Below are 25,217 nucleotides of genomic sequence, written 5' to 3'. Positions count from 1 at the left end.
AAAAAAAGGGAAAAAGGAGGAGATAGAGAAGAGAAAAAGATAAAAAGAAAAAAAGAGAGACTTGGGTGGAATCATATTTAGGACATTTATTCCTTCAACTATATGGACACAGTCTTCAAGAGCAATAAAATAAAGTATTTATATCAAAACCTGTGTTCTCCTAGAATGACAAAGGCTTGTAAGCAGTAGACAAAAGAGAAAAAACATGGTAAATATTATTTCTGTAATCAATTGCACCATACTGGTATATGGTGCATATCAACATGTATGAATACAATACAGACAATATTTGATTCTTTGGACTAGAAAATTTAACATAAAGCCCCGTTCTGCAAACCAATCCTGGCATACTTGATTTTCAGCATGAGTTGTTTATTGAATTCTCAAACGAATGTATTTATCGTTAGGAAAATCAGAACAGCAGAGGAAGTAATATTGTCTTAGATTTCCCAATGGTGAATTAATTAGCGGAGTCAATTCTGGCCTCAGTCTGGTATCTCATCTACCAGACAACACTCGCTTCCCAATGTAATGACAGATCATCATAAAAGCTTAGCAGTGTTTTGCCAGTGCTGGTAAAGCTGATAGGGATGGGCGTGAAGGGCAGGTTGGTATCTTCTTTAACCAGTGGCATAACTATTCAGTATGAGAGATTAAGAACTAGACTTTCTTAGGATGATTATCATTACCCTCAACAACAACTATAAAAAGCTCTAAGTCAAACGGTTCTGACTCACTTATTGAAGGGTAATACCATCTGTGGAGGAAATTCTGGGCATGGGCTATCACTGGGTGGCTAATCCCCCCAGAACAGGTGCACAGCAGTTTGCCAGTCCCACATCATAGCAGGGCTGGGAGCCAGGGCCTCCAGCTCATGAAAGAGATGCCCATTGGAAAGGAGGTAGACAAAAGAAGGAAGGGCACTGCCTCTCTTGGCATCTCTTCTGAGTGGCTTCCACTTGCAAAGTTTTGGAAGAAGAATTTGGAAGCCCTTCTCCACTCAGTGTGCATCAGCAGTAATACCCTACTTGTCCTTCCCCGATAGCAAGTTCTCCTGGGCCGCAGCAGCAACTTGGGTGAAATACTTTTGCAGACAGTATGTTTGTAATTGTAAATTCAACAGATTCTCTACAAACTGTTTAATATTTTAAAATATCTCTAGAATGTGTAAGTAGCAGAACAGTCTAACCCGACTAAGGTCAAAAAACATTTATTGAGTCTGTTCAGGACAGAAGGCAGAAATATTGCAAAATTGACTTTCAAGTGAATGAACAAGGAATATAGACTCAAAACCTCAACTCTGGCAGACGCTGAACCTGTCATTTGATCTGCAGTAGCACTTGGGTGTCTTTGTAGGTCAGCTGAAGCAGAAGGAAACCTTTCTCGAAAAGATTGCTCAACTAGTCCAAACTGGTGGCGTCTGAGTAAGAGAAAAACATTTTCTTACATTATAAGTAGTATAAATAAAATAATGTAAAGTCCTTTCACTGATTCAGACACACTTATTTAAAATTACATGTCACAGAATTAGAAAGGACCCTATCATCAAACCTGCACTAGACAGGCTAAAAGACTTCTTGAAGAGATTTTTTTTCAATCTGAAATATAACATACCTTTCAATATAATATTTCTGCCCAATTAAAGTAATTCCACTGATGATGAGTCTATCACAGGTTGATTATGATTACAATTTGTTGTAAACTTATTGTATTTGTTAGTTACCTGAGCTGTAAAAAATGTTAATACTAGTAATTATTAAACATAAGAATAATGCGAAGAAAAAGATAAAGAAAAAAGAGGGAAATGAAGCTGGTTAAATGTCTGTCTCCCATTGATTGCGAGTAGCTGCTAGTGTTAAATTAAGAGGTTATTTTATTGTCCTCTGCAGCCAAGCTCAGCTATACTCTATTCAATAACCAATAATTTATGTCTTCGAGTTAATAATAATCACAATAAAAGTATTCCCCACTTTCTGGCATGCCGCGTTTATTTTAGGATATTAACACAGCAATCCAAATACAACACGTAAGACTCCCTCAGGGCTTTCTGTCTCACATCCCAGACCTTCTGTTTCTTTATAAGCTTTAACAGCCACAGTTAGAAGAGATATAAATAGTCCAAAGCACAAGAGAATCTCTCTTCCCTGACAGAATCTTTATTTACAAGCTCTACAGACCTAAGCAGGTCAAACAGTCCCTTGCTGGCAGGTTAATAAGGCCCACCTGCCAAATAAACCCACCAGTGAACTCCACAGGGCCTACATAAATCCAAAACACTTGGACAAGACAAGATTTTCTCCCCAGGAATCATACTGAGATGGGATCCTTATAGTTCAAAAGGGGTTCATCTTTCAAACTCTAGAGTGCTTGTCTACCTGGCACATACTCATGAATGTGCAAAAGGTTTGTAAAAACTATGGCTCTTACTTTCAGAAGACATCATTATTTAACATTTATATTTCAACATTTCAATTTCAATAGGACACCTTCATGCTGAGGGCTCCCATACTGGTGCCATAAAAACATGTAAGGCTTTTAAGTCTCTGCCCTTGAGACTTTCTTTTTAAAAGGCAAGAATAGTTGGGACATAAATGAAATCTTTAAAATTATTCAAAACTTAACATACAATTAATTCCCCAACAACAACAACATGAAAATGAAATGAAAGAATATGATATCTGGTTATTTAAACCAACCTAGAAATTGATTCTCAGAAGCCACAGTAAATTTTTAAATGATTACTGGCCATTGCCAAAATGGAATTCTGTTCCGAGATCTGAGCTATTCAAACATGACTCTTGGGTAAATGTTTCCCACTGAATCAATGACTTCTTTATGTTCTTTCCTGAATCAGTTAGACCCAGCAACTATCCCAGTGTGAGCATATCCATAGACTTCTGAAAAGGCCCAGTCAATATGCTTATATTGCATTGTAAAAAGCATCTCCAAAGCACCCTTCAGATTTCTATTTGCTGTTCATACAGTCGGCAAAGTGGTAAATTCTGAGAGCATGCCTCACAACTTATTACACTTCTTAGGATGGCCCCAGGAAGATGAATGCAGACAGTTGTAGCTGGGCAGCAGAAGCTCTCCAGCCCAAAACACTGAAGCAGAAACCTGTGATCCATTCATGAAGGGAGTTGGTTTACCTTTCACACAGGCTGAGAACTGCAGTAGTGCCTGAGATGATTCATGAACAGAGGTATGTCCCAGCCCCAGAGGTGGCAGCAGCAATCAGAAAGGGCAATACAGGGCTGGAGAGGCAGTGTGTGTGTAGTGGCAGGGATCACAGGTCCCATTTTAACGAGCCAGTGGAAGTCTGATAAAGTTCTTTAATGTATTGTGAAGGACACATCCATACCAGGCCTACAGGCTGCCTGCCCATAAAAATCCTTGGGGACAGGCAAATCAGGGAGGACATAAAAAGGCTTGCAGCGATTCCTTCCTGCAGGTCCACAGTGGGCTAGACCAGACTCCCCTCAGGCACTGGGATTACAGTTTTGCAAGTGTAGATGAAGCAAGGAACACATGTAGAATGTGCATTTAAGATGGAATGCTGTGGCAAATCACTTAGTTGCACTTTGAAGGTCTCCATGTTGGATCACCAGAGAGAATGTTCAGTTTTGAGATCCTGGTATTGCAGCTCCCAGTGAGCTGCAAGCTATCAGTGGTGTACTTTAAGTAAGAAACAAAAGTGCCTCTTCTGGGTTCTATAAAGTACTTCTGGGACAAGACAAAATTTGGGGATTTGAATCAGTTAGACTCCTGAATTCTGAGTGCCATTTAAGTGCCTATCACCTCCTTTGGACCAGTGCAAACAGTTTATTCCTGCTTTGAAGAACCAGTTCAGACCCAGAAAATGCACATCACATCAGCCCTTCAGCAAACACCACATGCCCAGTCACTGCAGCAGTTGCAAAAGGAGGAGTGTTCAACTCAGGGTGACTCGTGCCCACGGCAGTGATGCTATTATTAGCACGGTGGTACTACAACCATGCCCAGCTTCAGCGTGAGACAACGCAGGGTGGGTGAATCTTCATGTAGGCTGTGTTCTACACGCTGGCCAGGCCCAAAACCTCTTCTCTGCTGAGCACATTCTTCATTTGAATTACAGTTTAGTTCAGCTGCTGTAAATGCAGCTGAGGCAGCCTGATGTTCTCCTGCTGTATGTAAACTGGACGCAGATTTGGCACTGGAGCCGAACTGCCACGGTGGGATCAGTGCTGTGTGTAGGGTTGAGCTGCTGACAGTGTGAGTCCTGCAGGCAGCCCAGCAGCCCTTCTGCTCCCTGCCAGGGCTAGTTCACCAGGCAGGAGTGTCTCACACAGCCCTGCACTGCCTGGCAGAGCGCACGCTCTGCTTCATTAACAATAACTGAAGCGAGCAAATAGAGCTTACAGGAGTGAGCATGTCGAGCTTGAGAAGAGTGTAAGAAAACTGTAAAATGTGCAAGAAACACATCCTACTCCTTTCAGTTTTCACTGCAGAAACAGCACAGGTGATAATTTAGCAGTTCGGCCTGCATTTACAAGCCTGCTCATCTTATGCGTCAAATCCAGTTGTTTCAGCCCTCATTTGTCAACTACATTTGCACGTACTCAACACCAATGTAAAACAAGTGCTAGGCATCTTATATAAAGTCTCCAAACAGTTCTCAAAATTAGTGGATGTTTCTGAAAATGCCTGTCAGTGAGCATTTTTCTCAAGGCATATATACTGAGTAAATGGGATATGATCACAGCTACAATTTCTCAGTACAGGAAATTGCCAGCCACCAATATAATTAGAAACAGTTCATATGATCAAATTAATCATTCAAAAAAGAGCAATTATGGTTAACAGAATAATGGCATGCCTTAAAAAAGAATGAAATTAACCTTTAGGACTGACATAGTTACCCTCACCATTCTGTACTGAGGCAGCAAAGATTAATATATGTGCAAAATAAAACACTGCATTAGCATCTGCTGGAAACAGTAGTAGCATTATCTATCTGGCCTATTCAACCCTTAACAAACTTTATTCTTTGGCCCTGGCATAGAGTGGAAATATCAATAGTCACTTCTCTGCCAAAATGAAGAAAAAACACTCTTCAAGACTTCCATTGCTATATAACTTACCAAATTGTGATTATTGCTGACCAATAATTACATGAAGGTTAAACATAAGTCACCCATTTGAAATGCAGAACAATTTAGCATTCAAACCTACGTTATGGCTCCTCAAAAGCTAAGAGTTACAGAGTTAAGCTTTAGCCCTAACAAGCTAAGATCTAGAAATACATACCAAACATAAGTCAAAAAACTATAGTTTTGTTCTGGAGTGCTAAACATTAATTCTGATTATTAAAGTATTTTGGTATATATACTTCTTAATGATATTAAATTTATCTTTTAAACAGTAACATACTATGCTATCAAGAGATAGAAGAGTTAATGTGTTTTGAATGCTCAAGCTGTGTGTTTCTACAGAGATTAGATTTATTTTATTCTGAATGTCAGCAATGTTTAAATTAAGTCATCGTGATGTTGAAGATAATTAGAGACATATAACTTCTATAGCTAAATTTATTAGCGCACTGAAGTTACTTACACCAGGCTGAAGCACGTTAGCTGCCTAGAACTGATATACAGCTGGTTTTTATCATCCAAACACTGGAAAACAGCAGGGACATGCTCCTCAGTTTTCCTTTCTCCTGGCCTCTGCCTTGCCCTGAAGATGTATCCCACTCCCTCATGTCTTCAACTTTCCTCTTCCTTTTGCTTCCTCAATTACACTTCCCTTCCTCCTGCTCAGTACAAATGGTGCAAACACACAGATATTTGCAAGAAGAGTGACATTTACTCCATTCTTTTCCTATCTGAAAACATATCTGGTAAACAGACTGGTGTATAACTCATAGTCTGAGGAAGATTCACATTTAACTGTGTATTTTCATCAGGATATCATATCTTACTCGATCAGTATTTAAGCTATAAGCTGTAGCTGCCCGTTAGAGGCCTCTCATTAGGAGAGAGACTAATTCTGTTTGAAATTCTCTAAGTAGATTATTTTCTTTTTCCCACAGAATCAACTTACAATCAAAAAATACCATTGCTCCATTTTTATATGAGATTACACAAAACATACAAAAAGTCTGAAAAGCCCATACCTTCTCATTTTCAAGTTAATTTAAAAGTAAAAGTGATTCTAATGCACAATGCCAAATTTTTTGAACAACCATTTTCAATGAATTTTCATTCAGATTAATTAGCAGATGTGTAAGTTCTCAAGAACACGTTTACTACTATAATTTGAGGACGAATATGCTACACTTGATATAAAATATTTTGAAACGCTGATTTAAGTTTACGCTTCATTCTTTCTTAATTCTACAGCAGCAGCTTGCTGTCTCCATATTAAAAGGCATGCAATATGGTGCATGGCCAAGGACATAAATGCATACATGCTGATAAAGATTTTTCTTAACAGTGGTGAGGACACACAGACTGACATGCTGAAGGATCAGTGGCTCTGTCCTAGCTATACCTAACATAGATAAGGATAGGTTCAGACAGGTTGAAAACAACGACTACTCTCTGTTAATCTGAAGGGAAAACATGGACTGCTGGCCAAAGTCAGCGCTCAGGTAATGGGCCGCCAGCTGACAGCATGAAATGGAGAGTAATGGTGACAGTAGGGACAACACTGAGCAATCCTATGCTGCAACAAAACAATCCTATGCTACAACAAAAGCAATCCTATGCATCAACAAAACAATCCTATGCTACAACAAAAGCAATCCTATGCTGCAACAAAACAGGACAATGGGCAGCAGCAATTTTTCCAGTGTATTGGTTTGAAGTAGAACTACAATGTCTTCAGCGTTCACCCCAATAGGTGGAAAAGTTTGTGAAACAAGAAAAAACTACATTTGTAGGTTCTATATGGCCTAGTACAGTCCTTATCCCATTAAACACCTGTAGTACAATAAACACTGTGGACATGCTGTGCTGGTGGTACTAACTAATTTGGAAATATCTGATTACACAGGTACTGCACTCACATAAATTCATTTTAACTCTACTTCGAGTTATCTTAACATTGCCACCAAGATAATCTGCATTCAGGAAAATATTTTACAGATTATTACACAAAATTCTGAAACAAAAAGGTAAAGGGATACAAGAAAGGAGTTCAGAAAGCAATCAATCCTTAGCATCCATATAGGAGAGAAATGTAAACACGAAGTTCCTGCCACAAAGATCTTCAATGAGATTAAATGTGCAAGAACTGCACCATCATTGCTATTGGCCTTTGCCAGGAGAAAGGCAAAGCTTTAGCACAGGAACTGCTGGTGCCTATTGCTTCTAATGGCCACAAGTACCCCAAAATGTGCCTCAGCCCCTTGTTAACAGGGCTGACCAAACTCTCAGAGTAGGGAGCTCTGCACTGTTGCATGGAGTAGTTCCATACATACACTACTTGATCCTGAGCTCTGCCTAACACAGTGGAACTACAGCAACTGCAATGTAGGGCCTTGGCTTTTCCAGCACTGACTGTCCCTGAGGTTGCAACAAAATTCTTCCTTCAGTTTTAGAATTTCAGCATATCCCAACATATGCCTAAAGCCAGAGGCACTAACTACAGTTATTGCTGAATAAGTGATCTTGAAAAAGTGTTTAAATTGCAAATTATCTGTCAGCCTAGTAACTAATTGATAATCTCCAAAATATTTAAATATTTCTAGGGCAATATGCAACTGCTACATTTATTTTAAATCCTTTGAGTTGAACAGAGACATTGATTGTGATACTGTTTAACACAATATATCCATATAAGTTGAAAGTAAGGAGCAATAAAATTTTAGATATAAGATGAAATAGGAGTCATTAATAAATGAATACTTTTATCTGCTCTAGTTACACATCTTTGATATTTCTTGGATAGGTCATTGAAACCAAAACCATTAAAAAATATTGGCCAATTCAAAAATCCCAAGAAAATATAATGAAAGAGAATAAAATCTCCAAGAGGTTCAGCCTGCAAATTTGCAACTACTAGAAACCAATTGGAGAATGTTTCCTTCAACCCTTTCAAATATAAGCTGGTAGTATTCCAGTTAAAGGTGTAAACTCCCAGCATAAGCTTTCCTGGAAATTTGCAGGGTGGGTCTTTAGGGAGGTAACTACATGGTTACAAATCTTAGTCGCATAGACAAGGCCAGTGATCTATAGGAGTTGTAAGGGCTAAGGAAGATTTGTTGTCACCTTGACCATGATAACAAAATCCTTCCACTTATACCTTAAAGGACTGACACAAAAGGCAAACATAGGAACTGGAGTTATCTGGAGGACATTATGGATTAGTAATAAGTACAAAATAAAAATCTGTTTCTCTTTTATAAGTCTTACATAAAAATGAACTTATATCATTGGGCCTGAACACAGAGTTTATTCCCAAGAGAATGTAGATAAAGCATTTATATTATGCCAATTATTGAAAACTAACCTCATTTCTTATGAAAGTTTGGGCTTTTTTTTGGGGGGGAACACGAAACACTCCTGCAAACACCATATATTGTGCTTTTAATATGTTAGCATTATGGTTCAACTGTGGAAGAAAAGCATGACTATATATTCCCTTATGTAAACAACAGGATTCACATATTTGTACTTCTGTTTATTTGTATTGATACTAGTGTCTCTATTTTTAATTAGAAAGCATCTTTAATTTTTTTGTAAATGCATTTAACTGAACTTTAGAAAGGAAGATAGATAGAATTGTCATGACTCATAGTCCAAATTAGCTATTATAAAATGGAATGGTACTTTCTCTTTAATGGTGTAAACCTTGTTTGTCTTACACCTTAAAGATAGGTTTTTTGTTGGTTTTTTTTTTTTTTTTTACAGAAAGGCTCTAAAACAAGTTAAGGTACCTTATCAGTACAGACAGATTTCCTTCAGCCACTTTGAGATTAAAGTTTTAATCAGCCGACGATTAAGATTTCCATTACTAAGTAATTAGCACTAAATTCACACTGTTCAACTGTTAACTGAGAAAGGTGCACCCACCATTAAATACACATCAACAAACTCTAACATATGAAAGTAAATTAAGGTCTAAAAAAGAAAAAAATAGTCTGAGCCTTTCTGTAACAGATGGTCTAATTTCCCCATTACCCATGAAGTATGATGCCGGTGTGTTCCCCTCCTCAATTATCATCTGTTTACCTTCACAGGAGTTGCTACAGGCCCTTAGCTACCAGGTTACTACAGTATCCATAGCACCGAAGAACTCTGTCCTCTGCCTTGTACAGAAAACACAGGTACCCAGTGCTCCATAAACTCTTCATTAAACCATCGAAAGCTGAAAAAGTTGGCCATTACCTGCTTTACATTTCACAGGAATATCTGTTCCTATGATAACATGACAGCTATTTAATGATTTGACCAAAAAAAAAAATTAAATAAATAAAAAAGCTGTGCTTTCCATTGGCAAATTGCAAGCACATGTACTTATTTTGATGCAAGCTTAAAAAAGAAAATAAAATAACCCGGGCCATACTTCCAGAAGAGACAGCCTGGGTAATTGGCAGCCAGGCGCCCTTGGGCTCTTACAACCACCGGACAGCCCCCAAATTGCGTGCAGTTGTACGGAGAGTCAAAACATTTGGCTTAAATCAGGGTTTTCCAGAGAGCGCACGTGCACGGTGGTGGCTGAGGCCAGCGGCGAGGAGGGCATTTCTACCCGGGCCCAGCATCCCACCGGGAGATAAACAACAACAACGGCGACATAAAGATATTTAAAAAAAAAAAAAAAAAAAGATACAAGCGTTTTCCACCCCGGCGGTGGGCGGGCCCTGGGGCGCGCTCTCGCCCCACCTGGGGGCGGCGAGCCAGGCTCTCCCCCCCAGCCCCGTGGGCTGCCCCTCTCCTGTCTGTCCTGGGGCGGCCCCGCTCCCGGCCCCGCTCCCGGCCCCGCTCCCGGCCCCGCTCCCGGCCCCGCTCCCGGCCCCGCTCCCGGCGCGGGGCGGGCGCCGCTCCCGCGGGCGGCGCGTGCGGGCGGCTCCGCGCGGGGGGATTTGAAACGGCCGCTCCGGGGGCCGCGCGGCGGCGGCGGCCAATCAGCGGCGCGGATTTTTCGCGCTGGTTCTGGCCGGAGGAGGGGGCGGGGCCGCCGCGCAGGACCCGCCGGAGCCGCCGCCGCCGCCGCCGCTGCTGCCGCTGTGTCGCCTCGGCTCCCACCGCTCCCCCGGCACCGGGACACCGCCGCCGCCTCGCCCGGCTCCCCGCGGGGAAGGATGCGCTAGGGCACAGGTCGGTAGGGCCGGGAGCGCGGCTGGCTCTCCCCGCACACCCCCCCCCTCCCCGCGGGAAGGGAGGAGGCACCCGGGGCACGTTCCCGCAGGCCCCGGGCGGGAGGCGGGAGCGGCGGCGGGGAGGCTCGCCCGCCCGCGGGGATGCTGCCGCCCGGCCCCGCGCCTCGCCGCGGGCACCGGGAGCGCCCTCCCGGGCTGGGACCGCGGGCCGTGCCCGGCGAAGCGCTGCGGAGGCGGCGTGAGAGACTGGGGGTCCCGTGGTGGGGCATCCGGGCCCCCCCACCCCAGCTCGCCCCGGTCCGGGGACTCCCCCTCCGCCGGGGCTGCGCTCCCCTCAAACTTACCGTCTGAATCGCCCGGGCAGCCCACGGCTCCCGTCTCCCCGTGCCCCGGAGGAGGGTTTTTTGTTCGCTCCCCCCTCCTCCCCCCCGTTACCTGGCCCTTGCTGCGGGGCCGCGGGTCCCCCCGATCCCCCCTCGCCCCCCCCCGAGGCTGCCGCAGGATTTGTGCCGCTGACTGGGCCCTGACTCCTGGGTGGCGGAGGAGCGGAAAGGAGCGATGCCGAGCAGGAGTCCCGGCTGTTGCAGCTTCATCCTTTTCCCCTCCTGCCCGCCTCCTCCTCCTCCTCGGCGCTGCGGGAGGTCGGGGGCAGCATAAAGGGGTAAGGGAGAGGTGCCCACCCGTCCCACCTCCCTCCCCCGGGGAATGGGGGATCAATCAGTGCAAGTCAGAAAGAAAACCGGAGGGGGGGGACACGACCAATGGGAAGGGATAAAAAAAAAAAAAAAAGCCTCCCCAGGGTTTAAACCGCCTCCTTAAGGGGTGTGGAGGCTGCAAATGTCCCCCCCGTGGCGGTGAGAGTGTGGGGAGGTGGAGGCTGCTCCTGCCCCTTCCCGCCGGGTAGGACCGGGATTGTACGGCAGCAGGAGTGAATGTAACTCTGGAAATGTATGGAGGGGGAAGCCATGTTTGATTTATTCCTCCACTAAACAGTGGTGTGATGATTCTTCCACTTACACCCTTCTGCAGTCCATCCTGGACCGGTATGGGAGGAGAGCCTTGTTAGGAAAACGGGAAGGAAACGTTCCTGTGAAGTCGTGCGGGCTCGTTGGCTCAATCTTCATTAACTATAGGAGGGTAGGGCTCTTGTAACTTGGATTGATATTTGTGTGGTAAAAGAGCCTGGGGAACTTGTATTCCCAAGGCCATAGTTACAGCTCATCTGCTGTGGCTTTACCGCTCTGGGGGTGGAGAAGGGAATTTGCCATACTTCTTGAACATATTTATACTTGCTTTTTGGTTTTGGCTTTTTTTTTTTTTTTTTAAAATATGTCGGCTGAAACGGGGAGTAAACACTATTAAGGGTAGGGAGATGGTAAACACCATATTTAAACAGATTTCAGAGAAAATGGGCTTCTTGCTAACAGACATTAAGCAAGCAAGAGGCTGGTATCAGTCATTGCCCATGTATTTCGTGTGTGTGAATAGTTTCTTATTGGCATTTGCTTTAAAGTGGATTTATACTGATTGTTAAATTTAGGAGCTAGTGCTGCCCACACTGAGTAAGCTAAAGAGGTCCGTTTAGAAAAAAAAAAAGGGAAGATACGTTTGCTTTTAGCCTTTTCATATATCCAAGGAAGGTAACTGTAAACACTGTAGGGTGGCAGTGAAGTTTGTAATAGATTTTGCAAAGAGTCCTTGCTGGTGACTTAGAGCAGATATGTATATGCTTACTAAAAATCCGTACACATTGAATGTGTGGCTTCAGCTGCAAGAATAAATTGGTTCTTTACTAAAATGTTTTGTGTGTTAGTAGAATCTTTGTAAATTTATTGCTGAAACTGTTATTTGCTTGTTTGCTGTGGGAATTTCACTCGGGAAATGCAGCATATCAACCTTTATAAACTCCTCAGTTTCACAGTGTGGTATTATTTGACTGTTGGATGTAATCATTGAATTAAACCACTGTTTTTCAGGGCTTCTCAGGGCTCAGTACTTAAAGTATGTGCAATTTTTGGTTGCTTTAGTAAGCATCTATACCTCATACATTAAAACATACCAGGATTTTTGTCTAGGATGCAGCCATCAAAAAATCTGACAGTTTTTTTCAGTATGTGAATATAAATACTCCGAATATTCCTGGAGACTGTATGGCTAGTTGTTGTGAAGGTTACTGGACTATCCACCCTCATACATGCTTGGAAAAATCCAGATATTAAAATTACAGTAAAACTTACTAATTTATCAAATATTATTTGAAAATGTCAGAAGAAACTAGGTCATTATACTTAAAGGGTATATATTTAAAGTAGTTTAGAAAATGGAAAACAAATGTGAAATATATTTCTTTTTAGTTCAATATGAATCCAACAAATGGCTAGTAAGAATAAAAAAAATTGTGCTTTACTGTCTGTAGGGCTTCGTGCCTTTTCTGAAGCCAGTGGTGGTTTTGCAGGGGAGACTACTGCATTTTAATTACTGCCTGCATGCAATAGACTGGATATTAGAGCAAAAACAACCCCACTTGGGTTTAGGCTGGAAGCAAAAATGATTGATGGGGGGGTGGCTTTCTGATATTTGGATGGTGAAATGAATATATGTATGTACGTGTTTCTGTATCTTCACATGTATATATATATACATATATATGTGAGTTTGTGTCCAAAACATTGCAGCAATAAAATAGCAAAGGAATGGCATGAAGGGATTATTTTTCAGTGCCCTATTGTTTGTGGCCCTTTCACCTCTCACTTTTGCACTGAGCCTGCTTTTTTGTTCCACTGGTATCAGGACGTTTCCCGAGCGAGGTCTTGTTTCTCCAGCCTGATAAATGTCTGTATTTCCTTGTGGTCGATCAAAGCCTTGGGACTCCATCCGTGTGTGCATAAAGGTTCCCCTGCTCTGGTCAGATTCCTGCATCGAGGATGTAGCGTGTGATGAGGAGAAGATACAGCAGAATTCTCGCAGCATTTCAGTCACATCTGGTCATTCCTGCTTACATAACTGCAAGACTTCTCTTAGGTTTTAAGCATAGAAGATGGTTTGATGCATGAAAATTGCAAGTATTTTCTGTGTAGAGCAAGGTAAAGGGCCTGGGCTTTTCTGGGAAAAAAATTTTTACTTCTCCTCAGGAGCGCTGTGCTGCACAGTGAGAAGCATCCACTAAATGGTATTGCTGAAAAAACATAATTCCCTAACAGTCAGTAATCAGGCATCAATAAAGAAATGCTCGGGTGGAACTAATAATAATGCAGTAGATAATGATGACTGCGTGTTTTAATACTATGTTTGTGGCTATAGCGTTTGAGCTCTTTCATTACTTTTCTGCAAAGACAAATGAAATGGCCTCACGGTTGAGTAGATACAATAGATCTGGTATAATTCTCAAATCTTGCCTTTGGATGAAGGAATAATGGAGATCATTGACTCACAGAATGGTTTGGGTTGGAAGGGACCTTAAAGATCATCTAGTTCCAACTCCCCTGCCTTGGACAGGGACACCTTGCACTAGAACAGGTTGCTCAGAGCCCCATCTCAAGTGGATCTAAGTGAATCATAAGTCCCACATTTCTAGGGAACATAATTTTCAAGTTAGGATGTAGCTTTGAGAAATGTCTTCACCGAGGATATTCTGGAATCTTGGTGGTGTAAATGTGAGGCGGAGATGGAATATGGCACCAGGATAAGCAGTCAGGTGGTAAAGTGGAGAGAGAAAATAATTTCTCATCCGATCTTGGCAGGGGAGTCTAAATTTCCTGTGGTGCTTAATTGTGGAGAATTTGGGAGAAAAGGGGTGGGTAGGGAGAGCCTTGTTCACATGCCAGTAGTTACCCTACTGGCTGTAAATTCATGTATCTGGTTGAATGGGTTGGTCAGCTGTTTTATACAGTTAATGGTTACTTGTAAAGTTTTGGTTCTGAGAACATTTTTGAAGGAAAAGTGAGAAAGTACCTAAGTTCTCCCTTCCTTGCAGATTTAAATTAGCTTCTCTATGACCTGCAGTCATTGGAGGTACTAAGATAGCTATATAAATGTATTTACCTTTTTCCTTTCATTTTGCACTGACAGAAATTACTAAAGTGATACACCAGGTGTTACTTTTAATGTTTTTATGAAGTTTGGTGACAACTGTAACAGATATTTTATATTTTCTAGCGTCAGCTGAAAGAGAAGCTTTCGGAATGGGTTAGAAGGAAAAGGTAGACCTTACTCTATTCTATTGTCCTTCTGGTTGAATAGTAAGCTACAAAAATACACAAGATTTCTGGAGAACAGATCATATATACTAGTACCATGTGTATGGTGATGATAGGTTAATGCCTAATCCATTATGCATTACTTTCCTAACAGGTAACTGAATCCCATTGATTCTCTGGTACATTCAAAACGCTGCTTCTGTCCAAGGCATACAATAGATCATACCATGAACTGAATATTTTAAAATACATTTTATGTGCAATAAATACCTGTGAATCGTGGTTGAACCAAAAGCAAGGTTTCTGCTATCCTTCTTGCTGATAAGAATTAATACCATTGTATGGAAGTTGTTCTGATAGGAGAGTGATGTGATGAGCTACATGTGGAAAGTAGATGTTGGAAAATATTTTTGAACATTTCACAGCAATCAAGTTAGACTTAGGCTAATACTTCACTCTTCCATACTTACTATGTGTACTTCACAGTATTCATATGTTGGGCAAAATGACTTTGCCCTGTGGCACCACTGATCGAGGTTCTTGTGTTTAACATACTTCAAAACTAATCAAATATACAAGTGACATAAAGCATGTGTTAAATTGCAAGGGTTGCTCAAGAGGTGATGGCTCAGTTTCTAGTTTTGTCCCCATCCTTTTAACTTGTCCTATTTTTATCTTAGTGAAAGAGAGCAATTTGATCTTCTTTTGAACTTTGGTATTGGAGCTATTTTATGTTCATATTTGGGGTAATGATACATAGGTGGCAAATGACTGAAAAACTGTAGCATGATGTGCTGTTGAACTCGACTTTCATAGAACCCTTAACATTTTTCTTCTGCTGTCTGAAGGATACTGTCAGTTTTCTGTGTGTCTCTTTGGAGAAGCACAAGGATGTCTTGTTCTGTTGGCTGACAGAGATGGCTATTTAACTGTCTTTGTGAAACCTCTTTGGCCTGTGCCTTATACAAAATACTAAAATAGTAGCATCTCACATCTGTGCTAAAACACATAAATACCCCTGTGTTTCATACAGAATCACAGAATATTCTGAGTTGGAAGGGATCATCGAGCCCAACTCTTAAGTGAATGGCCTGTATGGGGATTGAACATACAACTTTGGCATTATTAGCACCATGCTCTAACCAGCTGAGCTGATCTCAGAGTGTACAAGTCCTTTTTAAACGTATTTGGCCTTGAGGGCTAAGATCAGAATTCCATGTCTTCTCTGCCATAGTCAAAAACATAGCAGGAGTGGTTGTTGTCCTGATCTTGTGAGTTGTCTTAGTAAATAAGAGATACACCAAGGAGCAGATGATGAGATACTACGTGACAAAAATATTTTCAAGAAAGAGGGCTGAGGTTAGGGAAGATCTCATTAGAGATGCGATTTAAGCGTCATTTGAAATATTTTGAAAAGCTACTGGTAAAAGAATGAAATAGAAAGAACCTGCAGTAATGCAGCCTTCTATGATGGTGTTTGGGACCCATTTCATGTATTTATTCATTCTAATAAGTTGAAGTGTAAATGTCAATTGTGGAACTTGCCAGCCTTGGTGGGATGCCATTGGAGCAAAGATCCTGACTGCACTGGCACTCAGAAATGTCTAAATTGAGGAGTTATCTATGTAGTAAAGAATGCCTAGATTCTAGTCTGATAATAAAGACAGAGGGATTTAAGCCAAAGTATGAACCTTGTAGTGCAGTGTAGGATGAAAGATATGAATATGGATCATTTCACTATATGGAATAGTTGCTGACAACTTTCAATCAGATACTTCAGAATGAAATTAATGTTGTGATTTTTCTGTGGGTGCAAAATGCAGACCATCGGAATCTGGTTTATAGTAGCACTCCTGAACAAACTGGAAACAAATGCTGGGATTAAATGTGGAATGTCACTGAAACTCAGCACCAGTGCAAAAATCAAGTTGCAGGCTTAAAATGTGTAGCAGAAAGTGCACGTACGACATCTATTTCTGAGGTGAATGCTTAGCTCAAAATGGTAGTGATAGTTGAGTCTTCAGGAACTGCAAGTAAGGACAACAACTACAATTGCTTAACATGACTTATTTCTACAGTCAGAACTATTTAGATTTTCCCATGAGAGGTATGCACAACAGAATTTGTCTAAAGAACTAAATTTGATAAGACAGTGAAGTAACCTGCAAAGCTAGTGCTGTGCTGAAAGGACAGTGAAAAATGGTAAGAGATACCTGTTGCAAACCTCTCAACACAGAAGTTTTGTAAAGTAGGCAAGAGGGAATTGGTTTGTTAAGAAAATGTTTTATCTTTCTGTCTCCAAGCTAGATGGGTAAGCTATACTATATCTACAGAAACCTAAAACCCAAATGCCAGGCCTTTTACCTCAGACATTTGTTATGTACATGTAGCAAAAAGGAATTAAGAACCATGAGAATGGTGGTAATGCATTTTGGCAAGAGCATGGTAAAGCCCCCCAGCACAGGGAAATACTTCAAGTAAAGTCAGACCCAGAAAGGCCACTTCATAGCAAGTATTTGGATTTGTTCAGAGAGTGTTTAATGTTCAAAGTCTCGGGCCTTGTTTGAGTGTTCCTGGCATACATCTGCCAGTTCCGTGTGAGTGTGTTTTGCTTCAAGGTAATAGATTGATAGAATTATTAATGTAGTTGAATGTAAATGGTTTTGGTCTGTGTAAAGTAGACCAGATTTAGCACAGTATGGCCAGGATTACGTTATGTACAGTGAAGTTGTTCAGATACGGATATGTACAGTTTTTGGTGAACAGTGCACATCTGTAAGTAAAATTCTATGGAGTCTATTAATTACCTCTGAACTTTACCCTCCTCTTCTTTACTTAGTACCATGGGATGTGAGGTTGGATATACTGGATGAAAGAACTCATCTATTTGTACATCTTACCTGGCCACATTAGAGAGGTGCATTATCAGTGCAAGGTGCTGCTGTTTCTATAAACAACAGAAGATGTGGCTGAATGCTGCCCTGTGGTAAAGATTATGGTGCCCACCTCTGTATACAGGCAGCTGGGCCTTCATACTATGGGCAAGGCCTCACATATCACCGGTGTCACAACACCACCTTTTACAGTGATTCCAGTGCACCAAATGTGCTTCTGGCATTTATATTCACCCACTTGGATGAACAGGTTTTAATGCTGTGATAGACAAAGATAGCAGAGCTGTCAGGGTCTGGGCAAAATGATTGTAACCTCTGGATTTAAGTTAGTTGCTGTCTGGTCAGTTCTGGGCAATGTTGTTGATTTCTGTAGTGGTGTAGCAGATAACATTTTGTTAACACTACCGTTTGATTCATTACTTATAACATTTTGTGGTGTCACCCCAGATTTGATCTTCCCTTCTCAGAATTTGTATGATCAGAAGTTTCCATGATTGTCTCTGTGAATCTTCAGGCAGTTGCTGTGCTGTCATGACTACACATGGGAATAAGGGCAGAATCACTGGCCACAGTGAACAGGAAGCAGACTGCAGTGTATTATCTGCTGCAGGGAGTCTTACATAAGCCAGAGGATCCAAGTCCTGAAGGTGTGGTGCAAGGAGTGAAGGTAGGATGCTGAAAAGAAAAAGCAGTGGGATTTAAGAAAGTATGGGAAATTAAAGTAGGCTTGGACCAGGTCAAAAAGCAGTGTAAATAAGGAACTCTTCACCTAAGTGCTGAGCTATTTGGGATTTTACTTGGTTCTTTGTTTCCAAGCTACATAGAAGCCAGGGGCACAACTCTGGCCCACCTGAGAGACAGAGAGAGACATCATTTCACTGGTGAGCAAAGACCTAGATGGCTGTATTGAGTCCTGTTTTGTTAGGGAGGGACCAGTCCCTACAGCTGAACCATTTGGAGCTCTCCAAGACACAGAAAGGTCTAAGGTTTGCATTTGAAAACATAACATTTTTACTTTTAACCATTTGTTAAGCAACTGTTGGGGGCTGCCTTTTAGTGTTTATTAAATACTGGTGGTAAATCCACTAATTCCTACCATTTTAGGCACCAGTATTCTTCCCTGTTTATCTGCAGAGGAGAAGCAATTCTATTCTGTTCAACCTCTGGTCCCACCATGGTAGTATCTGTTATCTCTTCAGATAGAAATACAACGTCTTAGAAGAATTTGATTTTACTCAAACCTGTCTCATCACTTCTCCACCCACCTCCAGCAGCAGGAGTGGAACTGACAAAATTAAATTTCTGCTGCAGTGGAAAAAGAATATTTCTTGCGATTTTGGAGAGAAGGAATTCATGGGGAGGAGTCCTCTTACAGAATCTTCTAACCCCGTCCTCATCATCAAGAGTTGCTTGCAAAAGCTTTTCCTGAGAAAGAACAAAAAGTCAAGTCCATCCATTTTGTAAGCTTGCTTTGTGCTGTAGCAAGTGGCATTTAAGGGGAAGAAATTACTCACCGTTCTACAGTTCTTAAGTGTACAAGTTGGTATTACCTATTGCCTTCATAAGAAGGCAGTACATACTTGCTTTGGTTGATGAAAATGGACTATAATATTAAAGTTCTAAAATTTTATCCATTAGCAGAAAAAAAAGACAAAAACAATTGATACTTTTCCTTTTCCTGAAAAAAAACTATTGGGTGGTAAGTGCAACTGTAAGCACTCTTAAGTTTATTCACACAATTTTTAAAATGTGCTTGATCTTTTTGTGCAAATGTAGAGTGCATCTCTGTCTAACATTATTGTGTACTATAAGTGTAAGGAAATTTTTATATGCCCATTTAAAAATACTTTGTAAGTCAGCCTTGTCAGCTGACTGATTAATTGTAATCATTGTATATCTACTGCAGGACTAATGAAGTCTTTACTTCAGGTGCTTTTACATTAAAAATTTCCTCCTTTGGACTAAGGTTTCCTTTTTTTTTTTTTTCCTTTCCGAAGACTAGTGGTGAATTTTTAGAAAGGTTTGGTTTAATTATTTTCAATTCTTTGTCAGCTACTACAGTTAAGGTTTTCTTCATGAGAGATAATGCTTTTGAATCTTCTGGATAGAACTGGTTTGTAGCAATTTTTGGCAAACTTGCAATGCAATTTTCAGTTACGTGTTTTCTTCGGAAATTAAATCCTGGTTAGATCCTGTAGTAATCTTTTGTTATTTTAGTACAGTGAATAACAGTTTCATGAATTTACTGCATGATAGTAAATATTTCTCTACTCCTATTTGATATTTCAGGGGTATTATACCAGATAACGTGAGTAAGCATACTCAAGATCTCAAATGTATTAGCAAGAATGTGTTGTAACCTTATTAATCTCTTTAAGTATTTTATCTCATTCTGATCTGAAATTAGGAATAACCTTTTGTCTTAAAATTGGTGAGAGAATGGAGCGGACTTAACAGAAAAAGGCAGCAGCCATCTATTAGCTTTTTCAGTGCCAGCTGAAAGCCTGATTTGTAGGTAATAAAAATAGCTTTTGTAGATAAAGTTCTCTTACTGTGAATTTGTATTGAGGTGTGTCATCTTCCCCCTCTTCTCCCCCTCGCTGTGCCTGCTTCAAGTAATTCACCTTAGTAAGAAAGCCCTTAGAGAAAACAAAAGTGATATTTAATAGAGATCCTTGTTGTTGGTTACTTACTCTGTTCGCTCCCTTTGGCAGAATTGGAAGGAGTGGACTACTCCATTATTTCTGACACAGAAGAAAAGCATCTCTGAAATTACAGCAGATGTGGAAGAAATGACTAATAAATGTCACAGAAATGATAGTGGCCTGGACAGTGAAGGAGGAATCTGACACGCAGAGTAACTGTATTTGGCTCATTACTCCTGTCAGATGATGAACTTTCAAGTAATTAATAACATTATTTAAAATGTCTGCAGAATAATTTACCTTATATAGAACCTGTTCTTTTCATATGAAAATGTGTACAAAGCTATTGCAAGAATTGTCCAGTTGTCACTGTCTGAATAAAATATCTGGAGGCCTTTCTCTGATAAGTCAAATCTTCTTTGGCATACTGAAAGCTATTTGTTCGCAAGCCAAAATATCATGTTTATTCAGCAGACTCCTCGGCTATCATGTTTTTTCCTCTTTGTTAGTGAAAATGGCACTTGTTGGGTCACCAGACATTCAATATGGGACGATACTGGTTTAAGCTCATTAGCTGCTACTAGCGTGTGGTGCTTTTGTCCCCTTCCCTTCCCTGCCCTCCCCCAGTTTCCTTTTCAATAGATACAGAGTCATCTAGGAAAAGATAAGGGATTGCTTTTGCTTCTGTGTGATACAGTGCTCCAGGATTGCTTTTGCTTCTGTGTGATACAGTGCTCCAGCATGATTGCACTTAAATTTAACTACCAGATTTAATCACATGCTCAGCTGCTTCAGGACCTTACTCTTACAACTTGGATCAACCAGATCCTGTCCGTGATCTGTCTCACTTCATTCTTTCATGTCCTGTCTTTTAGATCTCACAGCAACACTGCTTGGTTATCTGCTGCTGATTATTTTCTCCTTGCCCATTCTCTTCTGCTGTGTCGTCCTCTTCTCACAAAGAGTCTCGTGCTTTTCCTTCCTTATGGTGTTACCATGAATTTTTATATAGCAAAGGTGGTGCAAAATGTAACCGGCTTAAATTTTGATCTTCTTTCTTGAAACCCTTTGTTGTTCTCATGTGTAGATTTGCTAACTTCTTCCATTGAACTGGACCCCATAATGTAGCTTATTTTTTGCGAGGAGGACTGATGCATATGAACAATTTCCATCCACTGGTTGTCCTAGACATGGTGACTAACCTGCAAATTGCTCTCTACATGTCTCATCTCCCCAGTGGGATTATATTTGTTTACAAGTACTCACGTCTATTATCTTTGCCCATTATTCTGCGTCTTACTTTAAGCCTCTTCTCATGTGGTTCCATTAAATCTTTGTACGAACATGTCTATTTTTCATATTCTATAATCTATATCTGCTGGTTCTGATAATCTTACTCTCTCAAATTCCTGTCTTTGTCTTTATTTTCCCATTTACCATTGTCCTGGGTACCTTAACTTCCTTTTACCACTTTTACTCCTGGGTTTGTCATCTCTAGGCTCCAGCAATTTGAGGAGCCTTTTTCAGTGCTTTCAGCTGGTATTAGTGAGAATCATTTAACTGAACCTTCACTCATCGAAATTCTAAAATCTACATGCTGTGTATCTTCTGATGTTTCTGATGTTTTAGGCAAATCAAGATAACTCCTAAAAGTTCAGGGTCTTTCACTGCATGGCCTTATTGGTCTTCATTTTTTTGTGATATGGAATGAGTCCCCTTAGGTTTATTAGCTAGAAAGAGAATAACTTGATTTCTTTAAGCGGTATCCTTTCACTTAGTTATCTACTGCTTGTTGTCCAGACAAGGCCTTGAGCAGTTTGATCTGTACTGGGCCTGGCTTAAGCAAGGGGTTGGAATAGATCATCTGGGAAAGTCCCTTCCAGCCTAAGTGATTGTGTGACTCTATGATGATTTTTATGTTTTGAAACTCTTAAAGCTATCACTTCTAATTCGTCCAGTGTTTTGAGATTGAGTGCACCAGTAACACAGTCGAATTAGATTATTTATTGCTTTTCTGAGTTGTCATGGTGTGCCTCAAGCTGGATGGCTTTGTAGCTTAAACAAGTAAGCGATGAGAGTAAGAGTTGTTATTACGCAGGACAAAACAAACACTAGTAAATTACGAATCAAAACAAAGAGTTACAAAATGCAGATGTCTCGATCCAGAAATCCAGACCCTGATAAGCACTTAATGAAGCCATATTAAAAAACGTTTTTCAGGGATGCCCAGGAGGCGTGTTTGGTGCTGGTGCTCTGGGAGCAGCCGGGATGAGCCACCGGGAATCCGGGGGAGGCGGCGGCTGCGTCCGGCACCCACTGGAGGGCGCTGCAGCTGCACAAAGCTGCTGGTTCACATCAAAGGAAATTCAGAATTTAGATGCCCAAATCAAATCCCTGGTTTGCTCTGTTAAGAATCTGTAGGAAGGGAGTAGAGATTTTGTGACAATTCGGTGTTTTGGGTTTTTTTAAAGGAATTTTGCTCTCATCTCTGTAACCGTAAGTGTGACGTGCTCCCTAGCGGGTTTGCCTTTGGCCTAGAGAGTTACAGAATTCGTCATCAGTTGCTTCTTAAAATAAATACAATTTCAGTTAAATCTGCTGAATCACAGCTTGAAACATTGTCATATCATTATTTGGTTTGAGAGTTTGTCTCATGTCCGTGCTTTCAGAGAAGATCTTGTGAAAGGACATGAGTTCTTGTTTGGGTTAGTGAGTTCTTTGTTCTGTTCTGGTGAAGTTTTGAGTTTTCTTTTACCTCTGATTCCTCTTCAGAAAGGTTAGTATAGTTGGCTGGTTTCCACTCATTTCTTAAGAGATTTTATTGGTAATTCAGACTTTGTCTGAAAGATTAGAAAGATTAGAAACTTTTCTCTTGCAGATTCACTTGGAGTTCAGGAATACTTGCTCTTCTTGTTTAATGCCAACATTTCAGCCTGCTGTTTGTCCCTGGAGGGAGAACGGTTTTCATCTCTCACATGAGTCTATATAGCTTGTGTGGAGAAATATCCTTTTATCTTGTAGGTACCTAAGGTATGTTATGGAGAGGGGAGCATTTGCTAAGGAGTGATGGAGTTATGATTTTTAGTGTTTTTTTTTTTCTTTATTTTCCTGCATCTTCTTTGTAAATGAAAAGGTTTCATGCTTGCCAATTGCTTTGAATTCAGGCTTGATATCCTTAAGAAGCTCTGCCAGGCAAGGGCAATGCTCAGGTATGAACATTTATACATTACTGCTCCTGTTGTAGATGTAGCAAGTATGCAAGTTGGAGGAATATTGCAGTTGTAAGCATCATTACTGTGTGCATTAATAAACAAGGTGGTGGATTCAGAAGTGATTTCTTCCATAGCAACTGGCAATTCAATAGTTATTCATCATGGTTTTTACTGTACTTTTTGGAAGCATGTGAGACTAGATTTGATGAATTTTTGATTTGATGTGACAGTTCTTGGACTTAATCATATATGAAATTGGTTACCTTGAGCATGGATAAGATGATTGCTGTGCTGAGATTTCATAATATTTATGATGATGTATTTCTCTGTATCGTGTATAAACTGGACCTGGTAATGTGAAGAATCTATGCATATGAATTTTAAAAATTGAAACCATCATCTGCCTGGTCTAGGAGCCCAAAGGAGTTATTCTAACAAATTCATTTGTTTGCTACAATGGTATAATGTTGAAATAGGCAGGGTTAGCTTTTAGAACCCTTGGGAGAGCCTGCCTAGGGTGGCTAATAGTGCAGTTTTAGCTTGTGGCATGTTTGCAGATTTCTGTATGAAAAGTAGGTGTTAGATGATATTGTTATGGAAAATCTGAAACTCCAGAGTTGCTTTGACCATTTAAATTTTGCACAGTATGGCCACTGGCCTAGAGGATCGGTTAGGACTGGTGTTCTTGGCACAAAATGCACTTTTTCATTTGTTCATGTGGGCAGAACCCTTTGGAGACTGAGCCTGTGGTGTTTCCTCAGGAGGTGTGCTTTGATGGAAGATTGAAGGCCTATTTGTAGAGTGAGGAAGATAAAGCTTGTGATGCTGCTGTCCATGGTGTAGGTGCTACAGGAACACGACCTGTGGGGTTTTTGTGCTGGCACAACGTCTTAGAAATAAAAGCACCTGGTTTATGTTGTTATTAATGATATTATCTTAGGTCTAACTCCTACTAGCTTCAAACAGTGCAGTACCTTTGTGTAATTGATGTGGGCAGGACTCATGCTGTAGGTGGCTAACATGTTGTTAAAGCTGTGATTTTGCTTTCTGCATTTGTTTTAATAACATTGATGATTCATCAATCTATTTTTCTTGGACTTTTTTGTAATGCATATTAACAGATATTGAGGTATTTTGGTTGTGAAGATCACTAAATCATAGAATATGCTGAGCAAGATTGTAAGCAATGCTTTTTTTAGTAAAACTTGAACGAAGTACATTGAGTGTTATATTAGTGGTGACATATATCTGTATACTTAATAGCTTTTGACATTTCTGTATTAAAAATATTCTCTCTCTTTTTGTCTTAATATAGCAGTGTAAGACTGGAAACATCTGGGCTGAATGGACTTTAGCATCAAAAGAAGTTCTCAACTGTTAACTCAAAAAATTAAATACATCAAAATGAAGCAGGTACCAGAGATCCTCGGAAATACCAATGGGAAACCACAGAATTGTGAAGTGAATCGTGAATGTTCCGTCTACTTGGGCAAAGCACAACTTTCTGCCACTCTGCAGGAAGGGGTCATGCAAAAATATAATGGCCATGAGACTCTTCCATTCATTCCAGCTGAAAAATTGAAAGATCTGACCTCCCGCGTGTTCAACGGCGAGTCCGGGGCCCAGGATGCGAAGCTGCGCTTTGAACCCCAGGAAATAAAGGGAGTTGGAACACCACCCAACACTACTCCTATCAAGAATGGCTCCCCAGAGATAAAGCTGAAAATCACTAAAACCTACATGAATGGAAAGCCTCTTTTTGAATCTTCCATTTGTGGAGACAACGGTGCAGATGTGTCTCAGTCAGAGGAGAATGAACAGAAGCCAACAAACAAGGAGAGGAGAAACAGAAAAAGAAGCATAAAATATGACTCCTTACTTGAGCAGGGTCTTGTTGAAGCAGCATTAGTATCGAAGACTTCAAGCCCCACTGAAAAGAAGGTAGTACTTTGTTTTTTATATTCTGTCTT

General features: G+C 40.7%; 1 protein-coding gene and 1 long non-coding RNA gene across 6 annotated transcripts in view; one reads left to right on the top strand and one right to left on the bottom strand.

Moving 5' to 3' along the window:
- Nucleotides 1–1,194: 1,194 nt before the first annotated feature.
- On the bottom strand, nucleotides 1,195–10,009 carry LOC135413551 (uncharacterized). The gene is made up of 2 exons (XR_010430283.1): nucleotides 6,731–10,009; nucleotides 1,195–6,687 (listed from the first exon to the last, which is right to left on the bottom strand). It is a non-coding gene; the product is annotated as an uncharacterized LOC135413551 (long non-coding RNA).
- Nucleotides 10,010–10,160: 151 nt separating this feature from the next.
- NSD2 (nuclear receptor binding SET domain protein 2) overlaps nucleotides 10,161–25,217 on the top strand; it is a 76,041-nt gene continuing 60,984 nt past the window's right edge. For 3 of the 5 annotated variants that reach the window (XM_064653428.1, XM_064653425.1, XM_064653429.1), the window contains exons 1-2: nucleotides 10,161–10,298; nucleotides 24,563–25,188. In XM_064653428.1, coding sequence (XP_064509498.1) covers nucleotides 24,592–25,188 — 597 coding nt within the window. In that variant the 5' untranslated portion in view covers nucleotides 10,161–10,298; nucleotides 24,563–24,591. Of the gene's footprint in view, nucleotides 10,299–10,940; nucleotides 10,962–11,416; nucleotides 11,438–24,562; nucleotides 25,189–25,217 lie in introns of those variants that run through there. The other 2 variants (XM_064653426.1, XM_064653427.1) reach the window with 2 other exon arrangements.

Source organism: Pseudopipra pipra, chromosome 4, assembly GCF_036250125.1.
Source record: "Pseudopipra pipra isolate bDixPip1 chromosome 4, bDixPip1.hap1, whole genome shotgun sequence".
Lineage (NCBI taxonomy): Eukaryota > Metazoa > Chordata > Aves > Passeriformes > Pipridae > Pseudopipra > Pseudopipra pipra.
This window is presented reverse-complemented; position numbering and strand designations above follow the sequence as displayed.